This window comes from Leopardus geoffroyi, chromosome A1 (genome assembly GCF_018350155.1).
Source record: "Leopardus geoffroyi isolate Oge1 chromosome A1, O.geoffroyi_Oge1_pat1.0, whole genome shotgun sequence".
NCBI classification, from domain to species: domain Eukaryota; kingdom Metazoa; phylum Chordata; class Mammalia; order Carnivora; family Felidae; genus Leopardus; species Leopardus geoffroyi.
In genome coordinates, this window is record NC_059326.1 from 228439877 (window position 1) to 228455972 (window position 16096).

Consider the following 16096-nt stretch of genomic DNA (forward strand, 5'->3'; position numbering starts at 1 on the left):
ATATGGTACTACCAATTTATTCTAAGAAGTTCTAGATCCCCTCAAACTAACCTTTTGGCATCAGGCCACATAAATCTATACAAGAAATAAGGTAATCACAAAGAATATTTCTCTTCCTATCTCAAAACTAATCTGACTCCAGACAAACAAACAAAATACCTCCAGATGTTAAATAACTATTATATTGCAAGCATGTCTAGGAAATTATGTGGCAGTCACACTGCTTTGTCTTCAGAGAAAAGAGGAATCCAATACTTAGCTGAACTATTATATTGCAAGCATGTCTAGGAAATTATGTGGCAGTCACACTGCTTTGTCTTCAGAGAAAAGAGGAATCCAATACTTAGCTGAAATAGGTTGAGCTTTAGACATACCTCTCCCCCCAACTCCTTTTACCTGGGCACCCAACATAATTGAGCCCAATTCTGTTAGACAATTTTCTCTTTTAAAGCTAAAGTAAAATCAGCATGTCCGGCTCCTTACATCCTTTACTTAACATTTATTTACAACATTTATTTGACCCTACTTTCCCCACTGGCTGCTATTATATTTCTCTCCTTTCTTTTATAGCCACATGTCTCATATAAAGATATGTCAGCTGTTTCTAGCCCTTGAACACAAATTCTCCTTCACTTCCGGTTGTCTTGCGTCACAAATACACATCGACTGAAACAAACATTTCCAAAGTATGTAGTTACAATCCGAAATTCAGTGGGGTTTTTTTTTTCTTCATTTTTTTCCCCCAATCCTCAGAGAAAAGGTTATTAGCTTTGATACCAAGGTCTCTGGTCACCTTCCTTTGATGCAAATGCAATTAAGACAGAAGGTTTTCAACATCTGTAAGGAATGAGTATACACTATTTGTCCCAGAAATAGGACCGTATCAGGTTCTTATCTTTAGAATTTTTTCCCATACTTATCCCATAAAGTGTTTAAGAGACAGAACAGTTATTAGCAACCACAGTGGGTCTATCTGACTATTAAATAATTTACTCTATCAGAATCTCCATGATAGAAATGGAACAGGACTTCTCTGAGTTAGTGAAATTCGTATTGCTTAAGTTCCATCATTTAAAGGTCACTTCCACTCAGAAACCTCTAATTATTCAGTCTGTCAGCCCTGGGGCTACCTGCTTGTGTCGGTCCACTGTGACAAGTTTGGGTTGCTAAAGAGAGAGGCAGATTCTTGCCCTACATCACTAATGAGTAAAAAGCACTGCACATTCTGGAGTTTTCCTGGGTTAGAATTCCTCATATCTCCTCGAGTGCTGAGTTTTCTTTTTCTTTCAGATCACACTCCCCTTTTCTTTTTCTGACACAAAGTGGTCTGTACAATTTTGGAGAAGTCACAGCTCCTTATCTGCTCACCAATATTTCCCTCACTGTCTCTCCTCTTGCTGTCAGTTTGAATTGTAGAAGTTTGAACTTTCTGGGACATGCGTTTCTTTGGGATTAAATATGCATCTCAACCTTATGACTGCATCTAGCTCAAATACGCTTCCTTTCCTCTGTCAAAATAGCATTGAGAGATTACAGGTTTGTCCACACTTTCTCATCTGAGATTGCACGATGACCTCTTCTCCTCTCACAGACTATCAAGCCATCGGACATCGCCACTGTCCGCACATTGGGCCGACCACCACACCTCATCATGAGGATCATGGATTGTGTGCTGCTCCTGTTTCAAAGGAAAGTCAATGCAGTGAAAATTGACCTGGAAAGAAGCTGTACAATTCCTTCCTGGCAGGAGTCTTTAAAACTCATGACCGCAGGAAACTTTTTACAGAACTTGCAGGTTGGTAGTTCAGTAACGTTGGGATGACAGGGGACTCAGACTTCGTTAGAGTATCTGAGTCCTTTAATAGAATAAGTTTCTGAAAAGATTTTGCTGTACGTACACATTTTTCCTTATTAATTTTTTTTTGCCATATTTATTGAGGTAGAATGACATAAAATTCTGTATATTAAGGTGTACAACTTGATGTTTAGAGATCTGTATACACTATGAAATAATTGCCACAGTCAAGCTAAAGTAGCCATGACCTCACAGTTACCATTTTCTTTTCCTTTCTTTTTTTTTTTTTTTTTCTTGTTTTGTGGCGAGAACACTTAGAAAATTTCAACTATACAGTGTTGTTGACTCTATTCTTCTTACTGTACCTTAGGTCTCCAGAATTTTTCTTCTTGTATCTTGATACTCTGTGTGCCTTGACCAACATCTCTCCTTTCTCCTCCCCCATCCCTGGCAACCAGCATTCTACTCTGCTTCTGTGAGTTTGACTATTTTAGATTCTATGTATAAGTGAGACAGGCAGGGTTTGTCTTTCTGTGTCTGGATTATTTCATTTAGCACAATGTCCTCCACAAATGGCAAGAGTTTCTTATTTTTAAAGCCTTAATAATATTCTACTTACATATATTGAACATATATTTAAGTATTTTTTCAGAGCAGAATTTTCTTTTCCAAATATAAGACATTAGAGCTTTAAAAATAAGCATTAGATGGGGTGCCTGCATGGCTCAGTCAGTTAAGTGTCTGACTGCGACTCAGGTAATCATCTCACAGTTCATGGGTTCAAGCCCCACGTCAGGCTCTGTGCTGACAGCTCAGAGCCTGGAGCCTGCTTCAGATTCTATGTCTCCCTCTCTCTCTCTCTCTGCCTCTCCCCTGCTCTCTCTCTCTCTCTCAAAAATGAACAAATGTTAAAAAATTAAAAAAAAAAAAGCATTAGAACCTCTCCTGATAGATCATAGGCATACTAAAACATCATCAGTGACCTATTTCAATAGAAGTTTAAAAAATCATTTTAAGAAAGCAAGACATGTGTGCATGTATTGTATACATATGAATACAAATATATGTGTATTTATATTTTGTAAGTCTCAGTAGTAATTTTTTGAGTAGTAATTTGCATGTTTTTAATTTTGATGTAGAACTTACATATGATAAAATGTACAATTTTTAAGTATACAGATTAATGAATATTTACACATATGTATACCTGTTAATGAACACTGAGATCAGGATTTCTATTTCCAGACCCCGGAAATCTGTCTTGTGTCCCTACCTCGTCAATAACCTCCCCTAGGGTAACTATTATTCTCATCTTTATCCTGATAATTAATTTTGTCGGTTTTGAAATTTACATAGGCGAATTGATACCACGTGACCTCCTGTGTTAAATTCTTTTATTCAACAAGTCTTTGAGATTCATTCTTATTGTTGCAAGGACAGTATTTCATTCTTTTTTTCGTTGCTATATAGCAGTTCAGTAGATGAAGCAGCGGTGTGTGCTAAATATTTAAAAACAACTGGTTCTCTGGGGAGAAAAAAAGGAAGAAAAGAAAAAGAAAAAGTCTGATTTGTAGTGTTCGCCAATTTCCATGGCATAAGTATCCCTACAATGGCCAATTGCAAGCTACCGAAATGATCTTGCTGAATGCAGCTGGGGGAGAGGTGTGTGAGCAGTATCGTTTCCCACTACGTAGGTACAATGGATATAAATGCCCTCAGAAACATAGATAGTAAAATGTGGTAATGTAAGAGAATGTGATTACTTTATTGTATATTCTTTTTGTTGTAAATAACATTTGTCTAATTATAAGTTTCTATAATTTAACTTTTAAGAACCGTTCTATTTCACAACCTATTTGCAAAACTCCTAAACATTTAGTAATGGTTTCCTATGAGCTTGTATGAGCCAGCACAGTGTGAAATGCTGTGATATGTTTCAATTTATTTGTCCACTGTACTGTTGATGGGTTTGGGGGTTGTTACTAGTTTTTGGCTATTATAAATAAAGCTACTGTGAATATTGGTCTACGGGCCATTTGGTGGGTGTATTTGAATTTCTATTGGCTCTGTACTCCAGGAATGGAATTTCTGGGTCTTACGTTATCCTTTTTAAGAACAGATGGAAATATTTTTGATAGAAGTATAGTTGACTTACACTATTACATTGATTTCAGGGGCACAACACTGTGATTGGACAACTGTATACGTTATGCTATGCTCATTACAAGGGTAGCTATCACCTGTATACACTTAAACAGCTTTATAGATAGTGACAAAGAGCTTTCAAAAATAGCTGTGTCCTTTTACACACCCACCAGCAGTGTGTAAGTTGTTCTACATCTTAACTGTTTTCTACTTTTCGCTATTCTGATGGGTTTGCAGTAGTGTTTTATTAATGTGGGTTTAGTTTGCATTAGACCTGGTAAGTAATGATGCTGAGAATCTTTTCAACAGTTTATGAACCTCTTGGGGATTCCTTTGTTAAGTACCTGTTAAGGTCTCTTGTCTGTTTAAATTTTTGATTGATGTGTAGTATTTCCTTATAAGAAACATGAGTAATTTGTCATTTATATGTTTGAAAATATCTTCTCCCACATTCTGCCTTGGTTGTTCATTCTGTTAAGGGTGTCCTCTGATAAACAGACATTCCTCAGTTTGATGTAGCCCAATTTATCAATATTTTCTTAGGAATGCTTTCTGTGTTCTGTTCAGGAAATCTTTGCCCTCCCTCTAAGGCAGAATACGTGTTTCTATGTTTTATTTAAGAAGTTTTATTGTTTTATCTTTCATATTTGGACCGTGACACAACTAATGGGGAATACCAAAGTCACATCTGTTTCCAAAGCAATAACCTTCATGCTGTCTTTCGTTCAGTTTTCAATTCCACATGCCCAAGTGTTGTGAGGCTAGAGCGTCTTGTGAGGCACCTTACAGCAGCTGTAACAGTGAGCAGCTTATGAAACTGGTGGCCATACAGACTTGTCCCAGATAATTAAAACGTGGCACTCTATGACATAAGTTGTCACCAAGAAGGAGTCACAGGTGGTGATGAACTCTGAGCATATGTGAAATGACAATGGTGACCGAGGAGATCAAGGAGTTTTCACAGAAAAGTGCAACAGTGGCATTGGACTTCTCATGGGATCTTGGCAGGTGACTCCGGGCTCCTGCCCTATGTGCCTGGTGGCAGGGCCACTGCTCTTGGAAGCTTCCTCACCATTTGCCTTTCACCATTGCCCTTCTGCTGCTCCCAAATATTCTTCTGAGTTTTCTTCCGCCTTCATCATTTCTCCAGGCTCATAGAAGAAACTTGCATTGGAGGTTGTCTGAATGAGAGTGTGTGTGCTCCGCCCTGTACCGTGCATGTTCTGTGGAAGCTTTGATTTATAGGCGCCACATTCCTTTCTACTTGGGGAAATCGAATCATCTTCTTAAAATTTTTTTAATGTTTTATTTATTTTTGAGACAGAGAGAGACAGAGCATGAGTAGGGGATGGGCAGAGAGAGAGGGAGACACAGAATCCAAAGCAGGCTCCAGGCTCTGAGCTGTCAGCCCAGAGCCTGACGTGGGGCTTGAACTCATGAACCGTGAGATCATGACCTGAGCTGAAGTCAGACCCTTAACTGACTGAGCCACCAAGGTGCCCCTACTCAGCTTCTTTTAGATGATCAAACACCACTCGAGGAAGGTCCAGTTTCATTGTTTGGCCAGTCTTCTCTTGATGCAGGAAGGCATTCTTAATCCACTTATGCTACTATTTTTGAATCTTATCCCTTCAGAAGCTAACAGTTCTTTCATATTCTGGATAATTCTATGATTAAAAATTAATTCATTGCCCTCAAGACCGAATGTCCAAGTAGTTACCTTCGTATTTCAGATGAGTTTAATAGAACCTCTGTTTGAATGTATTAAGCATTTAGTTGCTGCTAAATGCTAAACATATTTTGTCTGCAGGCTGAAAATACCAGAGTGTATTTGTTTTCCATTATTGATTTTATGGGCTTACAATCCACCTATTTAGGATTAATGACATGAACATGTTATTGCTTTGGAAATTTTAATAACCATGTTAGTATTCATCGCCTAAATAATTTACTCCTTCACTGGATCCTGGAACATTTATTTAGGGTTGGTATCTCTTGTTCACAGAAGATAAAGAATGCTCCGACTTCTTCGCTGTCACTGCTTATTCTGTTTTCACTTTCAGGACTTTTGTCCAATATCCTGAAATATCAACAAAATATGATGTCGTTCGTTCATTCCTTAGTTCAACAATTTCAGTGGCATTGTGAGCACAATGTGAATGTGGCCTCATGGAAAGAAGCATTTTGACTTAATTTTACTCTTTTCTTTCATAGCAATTCCCAAAAGACACAATCAATGAAGAAGTGATAGAATTTTTGAATCCTTACTTTGAAATGGCTGACTACAACATCGAAACTGCTAAACGCGTATGTGGGAATGTAGCTGGTCTTTGTTCCTGGACCAAAGCCATGGCTTCCTTCTTTTCTATAAACAGAGAAGTGTTGCCTCTAAAGGTGAGCCCCCTAGCTGGAACTGCGTGATGTGCGCCTGCAAGGGCGCTCAAGGCCAACTGGCCTTGTCTTCTCAGAGTGTACAGTAACCTTTGGCCTCTGGTGTTATTGTACTCAAGTCCACAGGGAGGGCAAGGGACAGAACTGCCGAGCACAGGACATTTCTCTTCTCTGTAATAGCACTCCAGTTCAGAATTGTACAAGTCGAAGCATGGACTTTCTACGAGGGCGCCACGTTGACTGTGGGCTGCTGGATATTTTTCCTCCACAATGTTAACTTGGAAAAAAGAAACACAGAAAACCATAGCGTAGAATACCCTGATAAATGTCCTGCCGGGAATCTTACAACTGAGGCAGGGTTGGCACGCCATTGGTGGCCGGTCTTGGTTGCAAGGTATGATGTGGTATTCCCTCTCCTCTCCTTTACCTCAGGAAGGAAACTGAATGTTCTCTGTTCTTTAATGTGATTTGAGAATATGCCTGTTTTCCTTCGAGTAATTGCATTTTTAAGCTTCACATGTGCACGTTCCCCCACCACCACTGACAGTCTCTGGCAGATGCAGAGGCAAATGCATGTTTTGAAAATAGACTACCGATGGCTCAAAGATCACACGTGTGGCCTGGTGGATTATTTCACTTTTGTGTAACTTTGATCTCTCTCAACCATCAACTAAAATCCACTTATGTTTATAAACTACCCAAGGAGCTTAATAATCATGATAAAAATAATTGAGAGTGGAAAGAAGATAGGGATAGAGTTGCAAATCTGATTTTATTTTCTAATTGTTACCATACCAGGGTCATTTACTCAGTGGCTGAGGCCCCTTGGGGTCCTAGGGCAACTTAAAAGAACAAAGATTTACTTGGCTCAGAGAACTTTAGAGGGTGTAAATGATGTCATTTTGCCAACATTATGAATTTGGGAACCATTTGAAGACTCCAGCATAGCTTAAAAGTGGACATTCTGATATTGACGAATTAGAAGCACCACATCAAGTGCAAAATACAGAGCATCCTTTGCAAATGTTTCGAGTGAATGAGCATACAGTGTCTTTAAGGGAATTACTGTTGAATGCACGATGGGTAGCTTTTGTTGTAATTGTTTTTTATACAAAATGAACTGAAGTCAGTGGCAAATAATGGCCATTCTAAACAAGGCTTGCATGAGAACAATGAAGTCCCCTCTTCAATTCCAGTACATTTCAGCCTCCACCCGGTCCCAGGACAATCCAGATCATGCATAGGAAGTGAAGACCGTCACGAGGGGGAGCCTTTCACTCGCTCCTAGAAAGTCCGCTTTTCTTTCTGAGCAGTCGGTCCTGGAAGTGACCTCCTGATGTGTAATGAGCACCCAGCCTCTGGGAGCCTTGAGTGTATCAGGTCCCTGCTAATGTTCAGTCCTGAAAATAACTGCAGTTACAGAGAGCCTCTGTCTGTACCGCTTAGGGAGACGGGGAAGATAGAGGGAGGGAGTGCTGGTTGTCATCCGGGTGAATATGTGAAGCAACACAGACTGCCGCCTCTGACATGAATTCATGTGTCCCTGGAGGGGCTTCACCCGTGAGCCCCTGCTTCCTGAATGAGGACAGATTAAGGACACTTTCCTTCATTGCCAGCTGGAACCTCCTCAACATTGAGCCATGATGGAGACCCTGGGGGCTGCTTTCCTTTATCCCGCAATCCCTGTAGACGGGCCAAGTGACCTCTCGGAGAGGAAAACTTAAATACCGGCTACAACGATGGAGATTTAGACTCTACTCAATTTAATGATAATGAGATTTCTCCTTGAAAACCATGAAAACCATGAATATCAGTCCATATAAACAGAATGTTTAAAAACAGTAGAGCCTTAAATATTAAACTTGGACAAAAATATCTATGTTTTTAAAAGTTTATTAATTTTTGAGAGAGAGTGGGGGAGGAGCAGAGCAAGCGGAGGACAGAGGATCTGAAGCGGGCTCTGCACTGACAGCAGAGAGCCTGATGTGGGGCTCAAACTCACGAACCATGAGATCGTGACCGGAGCCAAAGTCGGAACTTAACCGACTGAGCCATCCAGGCGCCCCTCTTTTAAGCCACCGCAACAGGTGCAGTTTAGAGCTGACCTGAGAAAAAAAATGTCCCAAGAATGAGATCCTTTCTAAACTGTAGTTGTGAAGCCTGTCATTGGTTCTAGTAAGTAATGGAACTTTGAATTTCTCTTAAGGAATTATTCTGCCAAAGTTTGGGAGCCTGAGGTTTCCAGATAGGAAAATGATTTTACTTCCAAAAAACTTTTTCAAGGTAATCTTTTCTTCTGAAACACCCCAGAAAGAATGTGGCCCTTATAGCGGATTACCCCATTAAAGCCAAGTTTAACATTTTGGAGACTTAAAAAGGAAAAAAAAAATCGATTTCAAAAAATTAGTTAAAACGTCTAAATTCCTGTATGCATGGGCTATTTTCTACATCTCTTTTGCTCAAATTGCTTTTGAATATATCTTTTGAGTCAAATTTAGTAGCTTCCTTAATACATATACTTTTGATTAGTCACAGCTCAAGGTACCAATCGTTTTAAGGAAGGCGAACGATATATGAAAACCACAGCAACTACATCAAGATCACCACGACTCACAACATTTATTTTCAGTGAATAATCATGTTCCATCCTTTATCTCGGTTTAACATTCTCATCAACAGTGAGGAGTCCTATTAGGCAGATGTTTCTTAATATTCTGGTTTTTCTTTCTCTACAGTTCTTAATATTACAATGTGCTATAAGGTACCTACATGCATTAAATATTGCAATGCTCTCATCTCAGGACTGGCAAACTCTGGCCCACAGGCCAAATCTAGCCCAAACCTGTATTTGTATGGCTTGTGAAATAAGGAGAATTTTTACATTTTTTCTTTTTTTTTTTTAAGTTTATCTATTTTGACAGAGACAGAGATAGCATTAGTGGGGGAAGGGCAGAGAGAGAGAGAGAGAGAGAGAGAGAGAGAGAGAGAGATTCCGAAGCAGGCTCTGCACTGCCAGCACAGAGCCCAACGCACGACTCAAACTCACGAAGCCATGAGATCATGACCTGAGCCAAAACCAAGAGGCGGACGCTTCACTGACTGAGCCACACAGATGTCCAGAATTTTTGCATTTTTACATGGCTTTTAAATAAGTGCCTGAACAGTAGCCTTGATTTTGCCTCTTACCCAAAATGTCTAAAATATTTACTATCTGACACTTTCAAATTCTCTGACTTCTAGTGAATTATAATTTTCTGCTTAGAAACATTTATATCAAGTCCACATTAAGGTTTGATCTTGACTGAATGCAGCTTGAGAAGACTCTAGGGGTAGAACAGAGAAGAGATATGAGTACCGCCGAGTTCTCTGACCCTGAGATGCTGGAGGCTTGGTTTGCTGCGCATCCTTCACCTTGATGTGTCCTATGCAGGCCAACTTGGTGGTGCAGGAGAATCGCTACGTCTTGGCCATGCAGGATCTGCAGAAGGCCCAGGCCGAGCTGGACGACAAGCAAGCAGAGCTCGACGTGGTGCAGGCCGAGTATGAGCAGGCCATGACTGAAAAGCAGGTAACTGTCCTATGGCCTGGGAGGGACCTTTGTACACCAACGTGGCTCTTGTAAACCCTTTGTTCCTTTGCTGCCTTCTCTCTCCAAGGGTTTGGTTCCCAGAAGGGATTGATTTTGCGTAGACACGATACATATACAACATATAATCCCTCACTAAGCCCTGGAGTTTGTTCCTAACACACGCCAAGGACCTTGGTGAGAGGTCAGGATGGTCAGCCAAGATAGGAGTAGGTTCTGGAACATAAACATTCTGAGTCTCCTTACTGATGGCAATGGCACAGCACCTCATGAGGCACTTTCTGTTATGGTTTTCAAATCCTGACCTCCCACTTCATCTCATTTAACCTTTGAAACAATTTTGCAAGGGATGCAAGGTGGATATTTTAATTCTCACTTTGGAGATAGGAACTGAGGTCCAGAGGGTGGCTCCGGGTCTTGGGCTGGACAGTCTGGACTAGACCTTGGCCTTCTGGTGTCCACTCCAGGCCTCTCTGCTGGACCTACGTGGCTGACCACATGGCTGCATCCTGATGGCCATCTACCGTCTTCTCAGCCCGTGCATACTTGGCAGCTGGAGGACCTTTCAGAATCTGGGTTCATACATTTCTGAGCCACTAGGCAACAACAACTTCTTTATCTTACTTATACTAATTCCAGTTCCACTCGGGACTCTTTGCTGCTGGAAATGCAGGCAGCGTTAATGCAGACCTAGTGTAGCTTATGCTACAGGAGCTCCTCACTTGTCTAGGCTTCTAGGAGCTGGGGTTCCTGGGATTTGTAGTGTTTTAGGGGAAGGGAAACTGGGTTATGTTTGGCAAGGTTATGACTGGCAAGCATTTGTGTATAAGCATAGAGAAAATGCCTAGAAATTTCAGAGGAAAGGCACCAGAGTTTCTAAGTCACCAGGACTTTGTAGTGATTTTTTTCCTTCTCAGTCTAAATACATGTTCACTTGGGTGTTTTGTATTTGTAAAAAAATCTCTAATTGTCTTCTTTTTTAAAAAAAATTTTAAGTTTATTTGTTTGAGACAGAGATAGACCAAGCAGGGGAGGGGCAGAGAGAGAGGGAGACAAATATTCCCAGGCAGGCTCCATGTTGTCGGCAAAGGGCCTGATGTGGGGCCCGGACACACAATCTGTGAGATCATGACCTGAACCCAAACCAAGAGTTGGACACTTAGTCCACTGAGCCACCCAGGTGTCCCTCTAATAATTTTGTTAAAGTGGACCACCCCCCCCCCCCCCCCCCCCAGATTATATAAGCTTCTGGCCCCATAAAATCTGTATCTGCCTCTGATAAATCCTGTATTTGTTAAATAAGAGGTAGATTCACTCTGTTCTTTCCTTGATGATTTTCTGGAGTTCCTCCTGCCCCTTCTCAGTCCTCTCTTGTCAGGATTGAGATTCCTGCTCTGGTAGTCCATTCTCTTATGGGAGTCCCAGCAAGGGAACTTCGATAAACACTTCAGTTTCACTATATGCAGAACGAGTGATACTTTTGCTTAAAGATAAATCGCCGGAAAGCAAAATAAGAGCTTTTTAGAAAGTTTAGAGAAGTAATTATGTAACCTATTTGGGTTTGTTAATTATGCTCTGTGAGATTCACTTATCATAATAGAAGGAGACAGTTAGCATCACAATTTGAAAGCGCCTACTTCAGAAACTATGGGGAAGGCATACTCATTTCTACCATGTTGGACCCTCACCTATGTTGGGAGATGCTACTGAATACACTAAAAATATTTTACGCCTCATTTTATTATGTTTCAGTTGTAACATTTTTGCATTAATTCATTCAATATGCTTTTTTGGTTTTGAGCATCTGCTGTTAGGACCATACAAGACCTGCTCCCGTAGAGGTATGGCTCTGACTTGAAAACTTGTTTCAACAAATGTCAAGCTTTTAAGTTAAAAAAACACAAAATCTGGCTGTGAGTGTATCTACCTCCCACATGCTGGAGTGAATCTGACCGTTAGTCTTTTTGTGGCTCCTTCCTCCTGCATAGGGCTCCTTGAGAGTCCAGGAGGCTCACAGGCTTATGGAAGGCAGGGAGGGGCAGGGCACCCAAGCCCACAGTTCATCATGGTCAGATGGATAAGCTCACGACTCAGGCCTGTGTGTCCCCTGAAGAAGTATGTGCCCTGCTCCTCTCTGCACAGGGCAGTGCCTTTTGGGGGACCCATTTCCCTAGGCCCTCTGGACAGCTAGTCACTCTCTGGGAGTACTAACAGACAGTGGGCTGGGACACTGCCCAAAGAACCCAGGGGATTCTGCTCCCTGCCCCCGCCAAGCTCGGGGGGTGGGGGGGTGGGGAGCTGCTTTAACTCTCATGAATCTGCTCCTCTCTCTTCCCTGTACCCTCATCCCCTAAAGGAGTGTGGGGTCCCAGAAAAAAAAAGCCAGAGAGGAGGGCCCTGGCCATTTTCTTATTTGGCCAATTGGGAGTTGGGATGATGAAATTCAGGAAGACAACCTGATCTTTTTTTTTTTTTAAAGTTGATTTATTTTGAGACAGACAGAGAGAGTGCAAGCAGAGAAGGGGCAGAGAGGGAAGAGAAAGAGAATCTCAGGCAGGATCTGCACTGTTAGCGCAGAGCCCAGCCTGGGACTTGAACTCTCGAACCGCGAGATCATGACCTGAGCCAAAATCAAGAGTCTGACGCTTAACCAACTGAGCCACCCAGGTGCCCCAAGACAACCTAATCTTAAAAATAGCTTTTACATGAAAAGTTTGTTTCAAAGGGAGGCAGAAATAAGTGATGCAATGTCATACTTCCCAGCTGATATCTTTCTTCTTGGGGAGAAACAAACAAATATGGGCCGTATAGACATGGGGGTGCACCCCAGCTGGGTTTTAGGTTTTCTGCATTAACTCTAGGGGGAAAGGACTAGAGCAGACTAGAATCCCAGAGAACAAACTAGAATAATTATCTTGCTTTTGGAAAACACTGTATTGGGTTGTTATTACAAAAGCAACTGGTGTTCCTTGCGGAAAATACACATAGGTAATCCTGAAAGTGAACTCTAAAAGTTCATTTTAGATAAAGAGCAAAGTATTTGCTGTCTGAACATATTCCTTGATTTACATATGTTTTAAAAATATATGTAAAATATAACATTTAAAAATATAATTCAACACATAACTGCTTTATAAGTTGAATTTTTAACTTAGTCATATATCATGAATATCTTTCTTAGTTATAAAAATTTTCACAAGATAATTTTTAATGGCTTCAGAGTATTTTTATTCACAGGCACACCAAAATTTATTTAAATAATGCTCTATTTTATTAGACATTTAGCATATATAACATATAAATATATACTATATTATGTGTAACATATACATATGTTTTAAATGAACTTCAGTGACTGGTCCTGTAGCTAAATCTTTAACTCTTCCACTATTACTTCATACATATAAGTTTTTATAAGTAGAATTAGCAGTTGTCTCAGAGAGAGGCCCATTTGTTTCTAAGAACCGAGCACTGAGTGGCCACAGCATGTGGAAGTCTGGCTCAAGTCTTTTATTGCGGTGCAGAGCGCCAGGGAGGGACTGGCTGAGCCAGGTGTCACTGGGATTTGTGAGCGAGCCTCAAAACACCACAGTCTGGGGATAATCTAAAGTTTCACCTAAAGAAAAAGGAGATGTGGAGTTAGATAAGGCAATAATGGTGCTAGAATTTTAACATGAGAAGTATTCCTGATTTTCAAGCAAAGATATGTATTTTTTTTTTTACTTTTCTTTGTGCTTTATGATATTAGTAAGTATGCTTGTATTTTATTTCTATTCTTATAGGGAAGTCATAAATGATGCAGATCTCTATTATCTCTTAGTTATTAACACGTGGGGAGAGTCTGACCCGTTGGCTTGGGACCCTACATGAAGGTTTATAAGAGACAGTCTCTGGCTGACACAGGCACAAAGGCATTGAATCTTATGCTTCCTAGGAAATAAATGGCTCCCGGGTCTCAGAAGGGCAGATAATACATAATGGTTTAAAATCATATTTTTGAGCCAGAGGCTGTATTTTTCTGAACATAAATTTCCTTCTGATTATGGCCCTTTTTAGACCTTGCTCGAAGATGCCGAGAGGTGCAGACATAAGATGCAGACCGCCTCCACACTGATTGGTGGCTTGGCAGGAGAAAAGGAAAGGTGGACGGAACAAAGTAAAGAGTTTGCTGCACAAACAAAAAGACTTGTAGGTATGTATGCAAGTCCCTTTACTGATCAGATTATATGTTGACCACGGTAGGGAGTTAGCAAAGTGGAACTTTTATCAGAATACAAACCAACATTCTAGTACCTCAAATTCCTGTGTGTGTGTGTGTGTGTGTGTGTGTGTCCAGATATTTCAGAAGGATGAATATTGGTCTGGCATCTATGCAACCCTGAATAGATGTATTAATGACCTTCAACATCTTATCAGGTCGTTTTTCAATTCCCTTATGAGCAAATGGTCATACTGTTCAAGGTCACTTTGAATGGAGGCTCTGTCTTCTGAAGTTGTGTATCTCTTAGACTCCAAAGTCATACTCTTACATCCAACAAGAGTCGAAATAAATAATCTAGTGCTTGACACTAGCAGGTATCACTTGACGGACCATTTGGACCCTGTTTAACAAGAAACCAACCTACTTCTTATTCACCAAGGCACAGCAACATGGTTACAGTTTGGTTTCTGGAAGGTAGTTTAAAAGAATGTTTGCCTTTGGAGTGCCTGGGTGGCTCAGTCGGTTAAGTGTCCAACTTTGGCTCAAGTCTTGATCTTGCGGTCGTGAGGTTTAGCCCCTGGTCAGGCTCTGTGCTGACAGCTTGGAGACTGGAGCCTGCCCCGGGTTTTGTGACTCCTCTCTCTGCCCCTCCCCCACTGGTGCGCGCCTTCTCTCTCTCTCTCTCTCTCTCTCTCTCAAAAATAAATGTTAATATTCTGCACAATTACAAGGCTGATTATAAAATACTTCAGTAATGTTTTGTTTTCTGTTTTAGGGGATGTATTGTTGGCTACAGCTTTTCTATCTTATTCTGGTCCATTTAACCAAGAGTTTCGCAATCTGCTGCTAAATGACTGGCAGAAGGAAATGAAAGTCCGGGAAATCCCATTTGGAGACAATCTAAATCTCAATGAGATGTTGATTGATGCCCCTACTATTAGTGAATGGAACCTCCAAGGTCTGCCAAATGATGACCTATCCATTCAAAATGGAATTATTGTCACAAAGGCATCTCGCTATCCTTTGTTAATTGATCCACAGACTCAAGGGAAGATCTGGATTAAAAATAAAGAAAGCCGGAATGAACTCCAGGTAATTTGAGTTCAAGTATATTTATGTTACTGGTCAAGTTTTATTGTCTCTGATGAGCAGGAGTCCAAGAATAAAGAAATATTTGAAAATAGTAGAGTTGTAATCCTAATAGAGCAATAACAGATGCAAGCCTAAAATCTGATATTAAGATCTTTTCTAAAAATTGTATTTACATTTGTGTTGATCTCTACTAATGCCATCTTTCAAAGGTTGCAGACTCTCTTCTATTAGAGCCTAAAACTCTCCGCGATGAACAGTGCAGGGTGGAGTTCTATCACACTGAGTATACAGCACTTTACAAGGACACATCATGATTATTCCATTATTATTTATCACCAAATTGGTGGTGGTAGTGAGAAGACAGGTTGCACGGGGGAAGAACAGTTTGCTAAGGAAAAGGGTGGAAACGGTTTAAGCTTTCTGTATAATTTCACCAAGAATGGGTTCCAGATAAGGATTTCTAAAAATCTCTGGATAGACTGCTGGAGCACCATTTAGTATTTGTCATCTCTGCACCTTACATCATGATACTGTGAAAGCAACTCTTGGATCCTGTTCCTAGATCACATCTCTAAATCACAAGTACTTCAGAAACCACCTGGAGGACAGTCTTTCTCTTGGAAGGCCCTTGCTTATTGAAGATGTTGGAGAGGAACTAGACCCAGCACTGGATAATGTTTTGGAGAGAAACTTCATTAAGACTGGGTCTACCTTTAAGGTCAGTTAGACCTATTGATAATGATGTGTAGAGCCATAACCATGAGGCCAGGTAAATGTGACATAGATGGAATTTTCTCAATAGGCAGGAATTCAAATTTGAGTCAGTGCAAGAGGCATTTGCTTTTCTCCTCTCCACTTCCTGAGTTGGCATTAAAGTGTTCAAAAG

At 40.6% G+C, this 16096-nt stretch overlaps 1 protein-coding gene across 1 annotated transcript in view; it reads left to right on the forward strand.

The window, feature by feature from the left end:
- Nucleotides 1-16096, forward strand: part of DNAH5 (dynein axonemal heavy chain 5) — a 286976-nt gene that overhangs the window by 220199 nt on the left and 50681 nt on the right. Inside the window, 6 exon segments of the mRNA XM_045441848.1 lie at nt 1592-1795; nt 6155-6334; nt 9762-9899; nt 13974-14109; nt 14894-15210; nt 15773-15928. Of these exon segments, the coding sequence (XP_045297804.1) occupies nt 1592-1795; nt 6155-6334; nt 9762-9899; nt 13974-14109; nt 14894-15210; nt 15773-15928 (1131 nt within the window).